This window comes from Camarhynchus parvulus, chromosome 2 (assembly GCF_901933205.1).
Source record: "Camarhynchus parvulus chromosome 2, STF_HiC, whole genome shotgun sequence".
Lineage (NCBI taxonomy): Eukaryota > Metazoa > Chordata > Aves > Passeriformes > Thraupidae > Camarhynchus > Camarhynchus parvulus.
This window is the reverse complement of record NC_044572.1, coordinates 733572-749944: the sequence shown is the minus strand read 5'-3', so window position 1 is coordinate 749944 and position 16373 is coordinate 733572. Positions and strand designations below refer to the sequence as shown.

General features: G+C 50.3%; 1 protein-coding gene across 1 annotated transcript in view; it reads left to right on the top strand.

Moving 5' to 3' along the window:
- Positions 1 to 16373, top strand: part of MAP4 (microtubule associated protein 4) — a 155696-nt gene that overhangs the window by 119451 nt on the left and 19872 nt on the right. The window contains 3 exon segments of the mRNA XM_030971476.1: positions 10030 to 10130; positions 10995 to 11207; positions 12983 to 13160. Coding sequence (XP_030827336.1) covers positions 10030 to 10130; positions 10995 to 11207; positions 12983 to 13160 — 492 coding nt within the window.

Here is a 16373-nt window from a genome sequence, read left to right as displayed (position 1 = left end):
TTGTAGCCAGCTGGGAGGGCTGATGTGAAATGGAAAGTGTCACGTTGTCGAGGGAGGGGAGGGTAAAACTCAGGTGTGCAGGGCAGTGAGCTCCTCAGGTGGAGCCCCCAAACTCTGGGGGTGAGCTGAGCTCTCTGAGCGGGGCAGGGCAGTGCCCAGGGGCTGTGCTCACACAGCCATGGCTTTGGTCTCCTCTGGGTTTGTGGTGTGTGAGTGACACCCCATGGTCACTCAGGCAGCTCTCGCTGCCCACGCTGGGCTCTGGCCATGGCCCTCCAGCCATTGGTCACTCACCTCTGCTGAGCCGAATGAGAGTTCTGCTTTCTCCAGTTATCTCTCTAGATGCTTCAGTTCCCAGCCTCATGTTTGGGGAGCATTTGGACAGTACAAACTCCCCTCTGTGATGTGCCAGTGTGTCTCACCTTTTCACTGAACCACAGGATCCCAGGATGGGCTGGCTTGGAGGGACCTCAAAGCCCATCCAGTGCCACCCCTGCCATGGGCAGGGACACCTTCCCCTATCCCGGGCTGCTCCAAGCCCCATCCAGCCTGGCCTGGGACATTTCCAGGGATGGAGTGTTGAGGATGGGGAGATTCTTCCCTTCCCATCCTCTCGGTGTTCTCTGGTTCCTCATGGTTGGCTCCAGAACAGATTTTAAGGAGCTCGGGCAGCCCTGGCTCCTTGGAGCCTGAGCAGAGCTGTCAGCTCCTGGCAGGCAGGTGGGAGCCACTGGCTGCCCTGTGGTGGTCCCAGGGTGGTCCTGGCTCGAGCCAAGGTTGGACAGGACGCCTGGGGATGTTCCCTTGGGCTCAGGTCAGACCCTTGTGTTCCATGGTCACCTGGGCTTGATTTTGTACCTAAACATGAGAGGGTCATCAGTTGTCTTGAGAACTGAAACATGGCAGGAGCCAAGAGGTGTTGACAGCAAATGTGGAGCAGAAAATAACCCAAAAATGATGTGTTTGTGCACACCTTTCATGTCAGAGTTCTCGGGGTGAAGGGGCTTGCCATCACCATTCGTGTCACAGATTTTTGGGAGTTTGCTGACGTCTTTCATGTGCCAGGTTTTGTGGGGTTTGATGACACCTTTCATGTCACAGTTTTAGGGGTTTGCTGGTACTTTTCACATCCCGGTTTTTTTGGGGTGATGGTGTTTGCTGACACTTTCCATGTTTCAGTTTTTTTGGGGTGATGGTGTTTGCTGACACTTTCCATGTCCCACTTTTTTTGGGGTGATGGGATTTGCCGACGCAAGCCCTGACACCCAGGTTTAACTACAAGACAAATCAGCAACAAGGTTCATATTTTGGGCAACTGGGACCCCCAGTTTGGCTTGGCTGGTGCATTCTGTCCAGCTCAAGGGGCAGCTGTTTGAAAGCACAGCTCTGTGGGATCTTTAAATCAGACAAAACATTTAAAACCTCATCTGAAGTGGATTGACATGTTTTCCCCAGAGGGGCTGAGCATCAGTGATGGAAAGGTCACTGAGATGGGAGTGCTCCGAGTGTTCTGGCTGGGTTGTGCTTTGCAGATGCTTTATTCAGATTGCCAAGGGTTTTTTAGCATTTGGTTTAAAATTTTGCTCTTGCAATGTTTATTATGAAAGCTTGTTTGTTGTCCTTACAATCACAGGTCTGGGTGAGCTGATACAGAGATAACTGAGCTGGCAGAGCTGTCACAGGCATCAGTATCGTAGAATTTGAAAAGTTATTTTCTGCTCTTTGTAGTTTTTACTCTTTTAATCTCTGGGTTTATCCTCTCCTGGGAGCAAACAAAGCAGTAAATGCAAGGAAATGTTTTCTATATGTGCAGTTTAGAGGATTTTCAGAACGCAAGAGAAACCAGACAGAAATTCCTCAGATGTTCCTGAAAAGCTTTCCAACTTTCTGTGCTGAGGATTTTTCCCTCTTCCCTGTTAATCAGCAGAGAGGTGGTTATAGTAAAAATAACTCCCCCAGCAGGCAGTGCAGGCTGGAAGGTGGAGCTGGTGCTAAATCCCTCCTGTGCATTTCATTCACACTCAGTTCCTGTCCTGAGATCCTGATCAGCCTCCCTGCCTCATCTCAGTGCTCACCTTGCAGCTCTCCATCCACTCACCAGGCAGAGTGCTCAGTGCACCCATTTGATCTGACAGAAAGAGGATTTTCCTGCTTTTTGTTAACCCCTCTCTGTGTGTGCCTGCTCTGTCTGTTCACCCTGACCTCAGTGCTCACACCTGGGGTAACAAATTCTGTCACTTGCACCTTTTGTCATCCTAAAAACTTTAAGGAATTGTGCAGCCTGATCCCAATAATTTGTATGGCATCTCCACTTAAAGCAGACTTCCTTGGTTCTGCCCACCCAGGGTTTTGGGACTTTTTGCTAAATATCTGCTCCTATTGTTCTTTTAATAGAAGGAATTAGTAAAATTGTACATAAAACTTACTTTTCTTCCTTGCAGACAGGTGGGTGTTGGTGTGATCACAGAATCCCAGGATGGTTTGATTGGAAGGGACCTTAAAGCCCACCTGGTGATGGCACATGTAGTTTAATTTTAGTTTAATTTCATTTTAAAAACTGCCCCAAAGATGCTACCAAAAGCCTGATCAGAGCTGAGCCCCAGCACCTGCCCAGCCCCAGAATCAAAAAAAAAATACTCCCTGGCCAAGTGGCCCTGTTTTGTACCCTTTGCACTGACATTTAAAACAAAAATCCAAGGTGGGGATTGATAGGTTGCATCACAGGTGAGTGACACCTGACAGGGTGTACCACACACTGATCCTGTCCCTTCAGCACTGCCCACTCGTGGCACCTTTCTCTGGGTTCTCAACATTCTTGAGCCTTTAGGGCAGCCTGGAATGGGATGTTGTCATTTGTCTGCCAACACAAGGTAAAATGTCCTAGGAGCCTCACCACCATCGTGTCATTTGGGTCGATTACCCTTCTGGGGTAATCTCAGCAACCTGGCCTTAGGTTTACAAATGCAGGCAAAGAGGACATCTGATTTATTCTCAGTTCTTGATAACCAGGGAAAATGTACACACTGAGTTGCATTTGTTGCCAAATAAAATGCTGAGCCCTCTGCATTTGGGTCAACGCAGGAGATATTGATTCTGCCTTTTCTGGGGAGGAGGAAGCAGCTCAGGGTTGTATTTCTGTTCAAACCAAGATTTGTTGTACTTGTAGATACTTTTCTGAAGAGCCTTAGACAAAGAAGCTTTATTTGAGGCTGGATTTGGGGATGCAGCTGCTCCTCTGGGGTGCTGAGGGATGAGGAAGGAGCTGAGGGATGAGGAGGGAGCTGAGGGATGAGGAAGGAGCTGGTCCCTCTCTGTGGTTCCCCATGAGCAGGTTTTGTTCCAGGGCTTGTTTACATTCAAGAGGGAGAGTAAAGACAAGGATGGTCATTGCCTTATTGCTTAATCTATTTCTCTTAATGGATTTTCAGCTGATGACTCTAATCCCGATGAGAATTATGGAGCTGTTTCATTGAATGATGTTTTAGTTGAGCTTAGCCTGCTAAATATCCCTGGCTGGGGATCTGGGGATGATGCCTGGCCTGGTTCACGTTGGGCTGCAGCTGCAGGCAGGGCAGGTGACACAGGGACTGCCATACAGAGCCAGAGGGACAGCTGGGAGGGACAGCATCTGCAGGATACAGCCTCAAACATCCATGGAAATCTCCTTTATTAGAAGGAGAAAGGAATCATAGAAACATGGGGAATGTCCTGAGGCAGGAGGGACCCACAGGGATCATTGATCCAGCCCCTGGCCCTGCCCAGACACCCCAGAATCCCACCCTGGGCATCCCTGGGAGTGCTGTCCAAACTCTCCTGGGGCTCTGGCAGGGTTGGGAATGCTCCCATTCCCTGGGGAGCCTGGGCAGGGCCCAGCAGCCTCTGGATGGGACACGAGGAGCAGCAGTCCCAAAAAGCAGGATGGGGTTCCAGATCCAGCCTTTGCCTACAGGAACACCTCTGGCCTGGTGAGAGGAGTCCAAGACAGCTTCTACCAGGGTCTTCCTTTTGGCATGAAGATGGATTTTTGGGAATTCTTGCTCTTTCCTAAGCTGCTGGTTGGTGTTGAGCTGCCCACAGGCGTTGCTCCTGAGCTCTGTGATTTATAAAACAGTGCAGAACACAGTTTAACTTCAAAAAGATCCTCCTGGGTGCATTTCTGTAAGTGCTGTTGCCTCATTTTACTTCTTCAGAGAATACAAACAGCAAAGCTTTTCAGGCTTTGTGCCTGGTTGGGTTTTTCACACAGAGTTGCAGCTTTTGTGAGAGCTGTTACTCAAAACTGAAGGTTTGTGTTTGCTCCCTCCTGGCTCAGCTCAGCATCACCTCACACCAGCTGGGACTCCACACTGGGTTTGTAGGATGGAGGTGCCATAAGGATAATTCTGTGTGGCTTTCCTCCAGCACAGGGACTTGTAGGAATCCAGAAAGAGAGACAACAAAAGAAAAAAAACCTCTGTCAATTCTTAAATCCTAATGTTTGAAAGAGGGAAAGGTCAAGGTGAAGATAAATGGAAAAAATTCCTGGTTGTGAGGGTGGGGATGTGCCCAGAGCAGCTGTGGCTGCCCCTGCATCCCTGGCAGTGCCCAAGGCCAGGCTGGACAGGGCTTGGAGCACCTGGGACAGTGGGAGGTGTCCCTGCCATGGCAGGGGGTTGATGATCTTCAGGGTCTCTCCATCCCAAACCATCCTGGGATTCCATGATTCCTTGTGGTTCCCTCTGAGTCCAATGTTTCAGTGCACACCTGGTCCTCCAGGGGCTCCCTGGAATGAGAGCTATGATAAATCAATCAATCAATCAATCAATCAATCAATCAATCAATCAATCAGTCATTCTTAGGGAGCTCACACAGGCAGTGGCCAAATGAGACTCCTGAGCCTGGAACAGGGAGCATGGAGAGGGAGGGAGGAGGTTGTTGTTTTGTCTGAAGAGTCATCAGTGGCAGGGAAGTTGTGAACAAGAGGAGACAGTTCTGCTTTTCCAGGATAGGAATATGGGTCAGCAAACGAAAATAACAGCAGCAGCTGAAAGCAAGCCATGCTGGGTGACTGCTGAGAGATTTCAGCAAAGCTGTAAAACAGCTTCTGCCAGCAATTTGGGAACTGTGAGATTTTAGCTTTTTTTTTTTTTTTACCAGGAGGGTGATCAGATAGAGGAGAAGAAGCTCCCAGCTGTGGAATCTCCATTGCTGGAGATGCTCAGAGGAAGATTGAGCAGCCCTGAGCAGTCAGGTGTAGCTGGAGTGGGGGACTGGGGTAACTGAGCTCCCCCCATCCCCTCCAGCCTGCCTTGTCCTGTGTCTCCATGGCTGCCTGTGCTCAGAAGCTGCTGGACCTGCAGGTGCTTCCAGGCTGCAATTCACAGAGATGGTTTTTCCAGGATGGGTGGGATGGGTTGTTTTCTCCTTCTGATTAGGAATTCTATTTATAGTTACCCATCACCAGGATTTGGCTTCAGGAAACCCTTGGAGGAGTTGTGGGCACGGTGGGCACCCCCTGCAGCTGGGACAGAAGTCACTTAGGCTGGGCTGGACTGGTTCAACCCCAGCCCAAAGCCTTGTGCGAGCAGAGGGGGCTGTTCCAGGCCCATGCAGGTCTGTCCCTCCCATGGATGGAGACTTTGGAGTCTCTTTGGGCACCTCCAGCCCATGACTGCTCAGTGTCCCCATGGCACCTGAGGGTGTCCCTGCAGCTGCACTGCTGAGGCCACAGGGGTCCAGGATGGTTTGGGTTGGAAGGACCTTAAAGCTCATCCCATCCCACCCCTGCCATGGCAGGGACACCTTCCCCTGCCCCAGGCTGCTCCAAGCTCCAGCCTGGCCTTGGGCACTGCCAGGGATCCAGAGACAGCCACAGCTGCTCTGGGCACCCTGTGCTAGAGCTTCATCATGATAGGAATGATTTATTGACTGGAATCATGATAGGAGAAATGATAGGAATGGTTTCTTGATAGGAATAATATAGGAAAAATTATAGGAATGATTTCTTGATAGGAATCATGATGGGAAAAATGATAGGAATGATTTCTTGATAGGAATCATGATAGGAGAAATGATAGGAATTATTTCTTGATAGGAATCATGACAGGAAAAATTATAGGAATGATTTCTTGATAGGAATCATGATAGGAGAAATTATAGGAATAATTTATTGATAGGAATCATGATAGGAAAAATTATAGGAATGATTTCTTGATGGGAATAATATAGGAAAAATATAGGAATGATTTCTTGTTAGGAATAATATAGGAAAAATTATAGGAATCATTTCTTGATAGGAATCATGATAGGAAAAATGATAGGAATAATTTATTGATGGGAATCATTATAGGAAAAGTGATAGGAGTAATTTCTTGCAGTATTGCTCTTGGAAACTGTCGGGACATCCCAAGAATGGTGATTTTCTCCGTTAGGAACAGGAGTGGTGAGGACAGGGGACGAGGATGGAGGCACTGGCAGCACATTGCCATCAGTGTGGAGAGGAACTGCTGCTGGCAGGGCTGTGCCTGGGAGGGATCCATGGAGGATGGCAGATGGGAATGTCCTTCCCTGTCTCCTTGAAGCCCCTTTCCCTCGGGAGTGCTGCCCTGGTGCTGCTGACTCAGCTCGGGGCACAGCAGCTCCAACCAAAGGCCTTTCAAACACCTTCCAGGGGCTTCTGCCTCTGCCTGGGGGAGCAGGCAAACTTAAAAGTCTCCCGAATAATTCTTGCAGCCTAATGAACAAATTTGATTAAGGTTTGGCAGCTTTTCCTAATATTCCCTGTAACTAGGAAATGGTGCCAGTTCTCTGCTCTGAGAACAGCCTCGTAATTAAACCATGAATGAGAGAAATGTCCTGATGAGCACAGGACAAATGAATATTAAACCCCAAACCTCTCCTTCTGTAATCCCTGGGGGATGGGGCAGGGTTGTGTATCCTGGAATGTCAGAGCCGTGGGAGATGGAGCCTGAATTGTGGCCTCTCAAGTAGGGAAGGTCTCTACCCAGTTCCCCTGAATTTTTAAAATAACAAAATAATAATAATAATAATAATAATAATAATAATAATAATAATAATAATAATAATGGAATGGTTTCGTTTGGAGAGTCCTTAAAGCCCATCCAGTGCCACCCCTGCCATGGCAGGGACACCTTCCACTGTCCCAGGCTGCTCCAGCCTGGCCTTGGGCACTGCCAGGGATGCAGGGGCAGCCCCAGCTGCTCTGGGAATTCTATTCTAGGGCCTCCTCACCCTCACAGGGAACAATTCCTAATTCTCAATATCCCATCCATCTCTGCCCTCTGGCAGCAGGAAGCCATTCCATGTTCTGTCATGTTTTTTATTCACCTTCTATTAAGCAACTTGAAATAACATGAAATTCATGTTGCCATTGGTTCAGAAATGTGGAAGCTGCTGGAGCTCAGATCCTGACCCTCTGGGTGTTGCAGGATTTGAGGAGCACTCCCTGATCCTGGGAATTCTTGTCATGGGTGCTGCAACACCTCATCAGCCAGAGGTTTAATGTTGGTGCTGAATTAGCTGAAATAATTAATGACAGCAGCTTTTACCAGCTGGAAGTCACCTTGATGTGGGGGATATTTGAGACTGGTAGGATTCCAAACGAAGCAGTTCTGGGAGCTGAGAGAAGGGAATGGGCAGGAGTTGTTTTTCAGGAGAGGGAAGTGCTGACAACTGCTGCTGCTGGCATTGCTGTGCATGGAACTGACAGGTGAAACCAGGAGAAGAGAAAAGATTGTTGAAATGCAGTGGAGGAATCAGGTAGAGAGCAGCCAATACAGATCAACTGCAATAAAAACAATTTTTCCAGGTGAACAGACACAATTCCTAAGGATTTTGTGTTAAAGCAGGTGTTCAACCTCTACATTTTGCTGGTTTTCCTTCAAAAGCCTCTTTTATGTGCCCAGGATGCTCAGCCCAGTGCTGCAAAACTGGAAGGCCAGATGGGTAGGAAGGGGTTAAACCAATTCAGGGGGAAAAAAGGCTTATCCTGAGCTTACCCTGGAGTCAGAACATAAAAACAACAACCCCATTCTCTGGTGGGAGGGAGGCACGGGGTGATTTTATTTTCCTGGCTTGTACCAGGACTGAGCCATCCTCTGAGACACTCCTGTCAAGTCTGACAAGCAGGAAAGAGCAGGGAACAGAAACTGCAATTTCCAAAAGATGTGGAGAACAGGCTGTTTACTGCTGGAATCCTTAGCCTGGCCTTGTCACAATCTGTTCAGGGTTATAAAAAGCAGCGTCCAACACGGATAAGGCTGGATTTGAATCCCCAGATGACAGGGGAGATGCTGCAGGAATTTTGCTGGGCTCTTGGCACAGGATGCTGGCAGGATCCAGCCCAGGGCAGGGTGGTTGTGCAGCTGCACCCTGGGGAAGGAGGGCTTGGAAGGGATTTGTAGGGAAGCTGCTGCTTGCTTGTCCCCTGGTGCTGAGCAGCACCGAGGGCTGCTGTGGGATTTCAGGGATTTGGGGAGAAAACCTGGGGAAACTGCTCCTAAATGAAGGATTTGTTGGGCTGGAGGGCAGTGCTGGGGCTGCTCTGGGTTCTGGCTTTTCAGAGGACTCAAGGAGGGGGTGCTGCTCTTCTGCCCCTCAGGATAGAGCCTGTATGTGTCCCTGTCCCCAGCTCGGGTGACAATGGCCAAAAGGAGCGATCACAGGGAAAACTGGCACTTCTTGGAACTGGCTCTGAGCTCTGTGCTGTAACCCAGCTCCAGCGAGGGCTCAGTGTCTGCCAGAATGGGATCTCCATGTTCCTGCTCTTGTGGGAATCTTGGAGTGGTTTGGATGGAAAGAGGCATTGAGGACCATCCCATCCCATCCCATCCCATCCCATCCCATCCCATCCCATCCCATCCCATCCCATCCCATCCCATCCCATCCCATCCCACCCATCCCATCCCATCCCATCCCATCCCATCCCATCCCATCCCATCCCATCCCATCCCATCCCACCCCATCCCATCCCACCCCATCCCATCCCATCCCATCCCATCCCATCCCATCCCATCCCATCCCATCCCATCCCATCCCATCCCATCCCATCCCATCCCATCCCACCCCACCCCATCCCATCCCTGCCATCACGGCACACCCTCCCACCTATCCCAGCTGCTCAAACCCCCTTCCAGCCCCCATGCCACCCTCCCACTCATCCCACATCCACATCCATCCCACTTTTTACCTCCATCACCCTCTCTCACCCCACCCACCACCATCATTCCCATCATCCCATCCATCAACACCCCAATCATACAAAAAATGTACCAGCTGCTCAAAGCGGCCTTGGGCAAAGCCATTCCCTGGGTCCTGTCCCTCTTAATAACATCTAAATGTACCCCCCAGTCCCTGTGTCCTGTCCCTCCTCCCTTGTCCCAGTCCCTCCTCTCCTGGAGCCCCTCCAGGCCCTGCAAGGGGCTCTGAGCTCTCCCTGGAGCCTTCTCTCTCCAGGGGAACATTCCCAGCTCTTCCAGCCTCCAGGTCCTTGTGCTGTTGGCCCAGGGCTGGCACCTGTGCCCTGTGTCACCTTTCCTGTTGCTCCCTTTGGCTGCTGGGAACCCTCCCTGCTCACTGAGGGCTCCAGCTGTGGATGTGGGCAGAAGAAAGGTGGAGCAGGAACAGCTGTAACAATGGGGATAGCTGGCAACAGAGCCCCTCTCCGGGATAAGTGTAGTACCTGGACTTCACCATGAATGTTCCAACAATTTCTTGTCACAACTTACGAGATGAGAAGATTTGCTATTTAAAGTGAACCACAGGTTTCCTGCTTCTGCTGGCTGGCTTTCCCCACCGGGATAATGTGAGATACTGGAATCTAACAGCACCTGGATGAACCTGTCCTTTTGCAGGGAAAATCTTTCTTCCTGCAGGTATTCTTGGGTTCAGGAACTTTTCCACTAACACCAACCTGTGCTGTGTCAGTTCTCTCTCCTGCTGCTGCTGTGTTGAATAACAGCAAACTAAAAAACATATCTTTAAAAAAAATTTTAAAAAGCTTTAACTCACAAATGTGCCTTCCTTCCCCAGGCAAGGCAGAGGAGCCCAAAGCAGCCGAGGCCGTGAGTGGGAACGACATCACAGCTCCTCCCAACAAGGAGCTGCCCCCCAGCCCCGAGAAGAAGACCAAGGTAGGAGCTGTTCCCTGCTCCCATCTCTGCTTCCCAGGGCTTTCATTTCCCAGCTTTTCTGCTTCCTCAGCTGTGCCAGCCCCACTTCTGTTTTCTGAGCTGCCCCTGGGAGCCCTGTCCCTGCAGCAAGCCCGCCCAGTTCGGAGCTGCCTGTGGCAAACTTTGATCAAAGTGTGGAAACTCCATTTTAGTGAATTCCCTGCCTGCTGCAGTGACTGTAGCAGTAGTAAACACGTAGTAAACGTGTAGTAACCCCTGTGCTCAGCCATGCTCTGAGTTGTTCCCAGCCCATTTCTGTGCACGCAGAGCCCTGCTCAGGCCCCTCTGGCTTTGGAGCTGTGCTCTCAGGAGCTCCCAGCACGCAGCAAGGTCCCCCCAGTGTCCCCAGCAGGGCTGGGGGGGCCGGGGGCTCTGTCCCCTCGAGGCCCTGCCCGTGTGACCATGGGAGCTGATCCCAGGGGATTTGGAGCTGCAATCCCTGCATGCCCATAATTGGAAAGCCACGGCCCGTGGATTGCACGTAGCCCTGGATGCCAGGAGCACCCAATTACTAATCCAGCTTTACCAGCCATTCCTTCTGTTGCTTTCCATGCTGCTGAAATAAATCCTGTTGGTTTGGAATTGAATGGCAGAACCCCCCTAGCCCCAGAGGCTGCTGCATTTTTGGTCTTTGTTGCACTCAGAAAACAGAATTATTATTATTATTATTATTATTATTATTATTATTATTATTATTATTATTAGTTTCCTTTAAAATGTCACTTTTCTGTTGTTGCAGCTCAATGTTTTGGTTTACAATGCGCTATTTTTTGTTGTATTTCTTTGGTTTTATCCTGGATTTTGCTTTTTGGCCCAACCCTAAAGCCTGCTGCATCCTCCTCCTCTGCCAAGGCGGCGGCAGCCAAGGCCAAGCCCTCGGGCAGCACCAGCCCCAAGCGGCCCAGCTCGGCCACCCCGGGCACAAACAAAAAGCCCACGAGCCCAAGTGCAGCTCCTGCTCCAGGCACCACCTCCAAACGCCCCGGCACCAGCAGCACCCGTCCCTCCACCCTAACTCCAAAAGAGACTAAACCAAAGGTAAGAACTGCCTGGCTCTGGGAGCACCCAGGGCTCGCTGCAGGGTAGACTCCCAGCCCCCAGCCATGGGCAGGGCAGAATTGCTGGGCTAGGTGACATCAGACATGGCATCCAGTGTCCCTGACACTGAACTGTGTCACCACAGAGGAGAATTAAACCTGAGTGTCGTGCTGAGATCATCCTGATGAGCTGCCATGAGTCAGGGATCCCAGGCTGGGCTGGGTTGGGAGGGACCTTAAAGCCCACCCCCCCCCTCCCCCCCCCATCCCCCCACCCTCCCCCCCCCCCCTCCCCCCATCCCACTGCATCCCATGCATCCCATCCTACTCCATCCCAGATCCCATCCCATCCCATCCCATCCCATCCCATCCCATCCCATCCCATCCCATCCCATCCCATCCCACTGCATCCCATGCATCCCATCCTACTCCATCCCATGGATCCCATCCCATCCCATCCCATCCCATGCATCCCATCCCACTCCATCCCATGGATCCCATCCCATCCCATCCCACCCCACCCCATCCCATCCCATCCCATCCCTCCCATCCCATCCCATCCCATCCCATCCCATCCCATACCATCCCATCCCATCCCATCCCATCCCACCCCTGCCATGGCAGGGACACTTCCACTATCCCAGAGTGATCCAAGCCCTGTCCAACCTGGCCTTGGACATCCCAGCCCCTCCCCACACTCCCAGCCAGGAATTCTTTCTGTGTACAACTCCTAAATCCAGACAAGAACATGGGAAGCCTGACTGGAGACCTCTGATATGAATATTGAAGAAAAATCCATGTGAACGCTCCTTATTTCCCACCAATGGTCATTTTATGATGTGTGGTCACTGCAGAACTGCACAGAGAGGACTGATGACACTTAAAAAACTCTGGAGATTTGTAACTCCCTAAAAGAGAGGATTTATGGACAGTGTTACATCTTCCAGATAAGCAGGGAATCCTTGTGTGTTAGGAATGGGAGGTGTCCCTTGAATGGTCCCTGTGTTAACTTGTGATCTGAGAGAGTAGGGAAATTCAGGTTTAAAAGGGAGCATCAAATCTATTTCAGAAGCTTTCATTGATGGCTGAACACCACCACTCCTGCTGTATTAAGCTCAAATTACTGCATTTGAGTGTCTTTCAGAGCTAACTAAAAATAACAGAAGGCAAATGAAAGCCCAGGTGTAAAACTGTACTTTTCTCTGAGCTGGTGACTTTGGTTTGGTTCAAGTTTTTGTATCTTTTTGATAAAGTAATATTAATTCAGTATTTTCATACCTCAGAGATCAGGCAGTTGACAAACAAGTGCCTGGCCAGGACAGCAGGAAAGAGTTTTCCAAATGAGGGATGAGCTGTGGACACCCACTTCTCATGTCCCCACTGTTTAAACAAATTCCAGCTTAGGGAGCACTGCTGCTCCTGGAGGATGGGAATCTCTCCCAGGAGCATTGCTGGTGTTCTGCTGGTTCCATTTGATCCAAAAATCAAAACCTGCTCCCCAGCAGGAGAGGTCTCCCCACATCAGAGCTGACCAGCCCCGGGTGGGAGCTGCTCCTCCGCAGCATCCGTGCTCCGTGTCCTGCCCTCCACACCACCACTCGCTTCTGCACATCTCAATAATATTTTAATTGCATTATAACCTTTCAGCAGTGCCAGGCTTCATTAAGTGCTGAGGCATTTCAGGGATTCCTGTTCCTTTCAGCCCCTCCTGGCTCTTCCCCTGGCGCTGAGCTCGGGCTCTGCCGGGGCCGCTCTGACGCGCCCGCTCCCTTGCAGGTTGCGGATGCGAAGCCCGCGGAGAAGAGAACCTCCCTCTCCAAGCCTCCATCCTCCACCACCCCCAAAACTCCTTCCAGGAGCTCCTCTGCTGCTCCCCGGACCACGGCGCCATCGCCGGTGACGGCAGCGGCCGCTGCCAAAACCACGGCGCCCACTCCTCCCAAGAGGCCGACGTGTGAGTGCTCCCTCCTTCCCTGGGGATGTCCATCCTGCAGCACCTGCAGCCTCCTGCCTGGGCAGCACCAGGGGCTCTGCACAGCTCCTGACACAGGGGACAGCCGGGGGAACAGGGACAGGAGGAGAGGGAACGGCCTCAGGCTGGGCAGGGCAGGCTTGGGTGGATACTGGGAATGTTCCTCCTGGAAAAGGTTCTCCAGCTCTAGCACAGCTGTTGGAGGCTCAGGTGGATACTGGGAATGTTCCTCCTGGAAAAGGTTTTAGTTTTAGCATATTTGTGGGGGTAGGAGAAACTGGAATGTTCCTCCAGCTCTAGCACAGCTGGTGGAGGCTCAGGTGGATATTGGGAATGTTCCTCCTGGAAAAGGCTCTCCAGCCTGGCCCAGCTCATGGAGGCTCAGGTGGATATTGGGAATGTTCCTCCTGGAAAAGGCTCTCCAGCTCTAGCACAGCTGGTGGAGGCTCAGGTGGATATTGGGAATGTTCCTCCTGGAAAAGGCTCTCCAGCTCTGGCTCAGCTCATGGAGGCTCAGGTGGATATTGGGAATGTTCCTCCTGGAAAAGGCTCTCCAGCCCTAGCACAGCTGGTGGAGGCTCAGGTGGATATTGGGAATGTTCCTCCTGGAAAAGGCTCTCCAGCCCTGGCCCAGCTCATGGAGGCTCAGGTGGATATTGGGAATGTTCCTCCTGGAAAAGGTTCTCCAGCTCTGGCACAGCTGTTGGAGGTTCAGGTGGATATTGGGAATGTTCCTCCTGGAAAAGGCTCTCCAGCTCTGGTACAGCTGTTGGAGGTTCAGGTGGATATTGGGAATGTTCCTCCTGGAAAAGGCTCTCCAGCCCTGGCCCAGCTGTGGAGTCCCCACCTCTGGAATTGTTCAGAAGCCACTCCATCATTGCCTGGATTCTGACAGTGGCTCAAGTGTTCTTTCCTCTTCCAAATACCCTTCAGGGCCAACCTCCATCAGCTGTGTGTGATCCAGGGTTAATGCAATTATTGGATACGATTTAAGAATGGGCATTCCATTCCTCCTGTGTTTTGCCATAGGAGCAGAATAAGGACTAAATAAAAGTTCAAAAAAGCAAATCTTAGAAGAGGACTTGAAACACCTGAACTGGTGTGTGAAATCCAAAAGGATTGAGCAGAAGTGGAGGAGTTTTAGTAGAGCAGGAAGGATTTGGAGCTGAAATCACATCAGCTTCATCCAAAAACTGTGTCCCACTTGTACTGCTGCTAAAGAGGGAACTTGCCATGAGTTCCACAGGAAACCTGAGGAGTGTTTTAGCTAAACTAACACTGTTCTCACTCCTTTTAATGGAGCTTGAGAGATTTAACATCAGATAAGATTATAGTCAAGTCTTCTCAAGTCTTTTCAAATGGCTGGGCAAAATTTGTCAATAAAAGTATAAAATTACACAGATTGGTTTGAATCCCAAAGCATGGATTTCCATCCCAGCTTTCCCAAAAGAATTATCATGTTTTAGCTGTGCTGGGGTGGATTTGGCCTGATGGACATCCCAGACTTTATGCTCTGGGGGAAAATCTAATTAATCAAGTGTAGAGAAGGTGTTGCACCTTCCAAGAGCCACATATCCTGTCTGATAAGCTCATTTTGTGAGTAAAACTCATTTTGTGTGGTCTTGGAGGCAAACGGGAGCCCGGGAATGCAGGATCTCTTCTAATGAGTTGGGCTCATTCCTGCTGCCCCACAAACAAAGCAGTGTTCGCTGCTGAAAGGAGATGGAGGCAGCGATGCAGAGCTGCAGGGAGCTGTTCCAAGAGGCAGGAGGTGCAGGGCAAGGGGCTGTGGCACCAGGAACGTGGTGGGACCCTGCCAGGGCACAGGCAGGGCCCTGGGGTGAGGGAGGATGAGGTCAGCTGGAGGGACTCCATGGGGAGGCTGAGAAATCTGGATCTGGAAATGCACAGGGATGGCAGGAATGGGAAGAGCAGGGGGTCCTGTTCTGGGTGAGGTGGAAGCAGGGGTGGGACAGAGGATGGAAGGTGCCCTGGGGCCTCAAGGGAACCACAGCGAGCCAAATGCTCGGGGTTTGGTTTAGTTGGGTTGGGTTTGGTTGGGTTTGGTTTGGTGAGGTTGGGTGAGGTTGGGTTGGGTTTGGTTTGGTGGATTGGGTGAGGTTGGTTTGGTTTGGTTTGGTTTGGTTTGGTTTGGTTTGGTTTGGTTTGGTTTGGTTTGGTTTGGTTTGGTTTGGTTTGGTTTGGTTTGGTTGAGTTGGGTTGGGTTTGTCTTGGTTTGGTTTAATTTGGTTTGATTGAGTTTGGTTTGGTTGGGTTTGGTTGGATTGGGTTTCATTTGGTTTGGTTTGGGTTTCGTTTGGTTTGGTTTGGGTTTCGTTTGGTTTGGTTTGGTTCAGTTGGGTTGGGTTTGGTTGGGTTTGGTGTGGTTTGGTTTGGGTGAGATGTGGGTGGGAACACCTGGAGCTCTTGGGGGGTCACAGCTCTGAGGTCACAGCTGCCATCAAGTTTCAGTCATTGTCTCACATGAAATGTGTGTGTAAAGGCCAGGTTTGACATTCTGTAGTTCCACTTTTTCAGGTCAGCTATTTTCAGGTCAGTCATTTTCTCTGCTAAAGGATAACTGAGGGTTATGTGGGGCTTGATGTTTTGATTTTTAATTTTATTTCTTCATTAGTTTTTGCCCCCCTCCCTGTGGAAATGACTTTAATGTTTGTACAAGACCACACTCGGGCCTCCAGATCAGGCACAGATCAAAGTCTGTCACACAGACTATTGTCCCAGGGGCTCTCTCTGGGTTTTCAGCCCCTCGTGTTCATACAGACAGAAGTGTTCAGCATTTGGCTCCCCACTGACACCAGCAGACAAAACATCTCTGTATATTAATGTAACATAATATTCCTCTGCCTTTTACACAAACCTAAGGCTGTTCTGTCCATGCAGTTTCCCCAGTTAAAGTTGTGGTCTCGAGGAATGAAATTAGGTTGGTTTGCCAGCCCCTTGTTTGAAGTGTTTGCTATTAATTATGTATCCATCCTTTAGGCCTTATTAAATTATCCAAATGGGTTTCACCTCATTGGCTGGAATCTTATCTGAGGTGTTTAATTGAATGCTTTTAGCAAAGTCAGGGTGGAATGATCCAAACTAACTTGGCCTGTAGTTATCTGCCTCTTCCCCTTGGTCTTTTTGGTATTGATATTCCATAAAGGACCCTGACAGCTGCTGGAGTGTATGTAA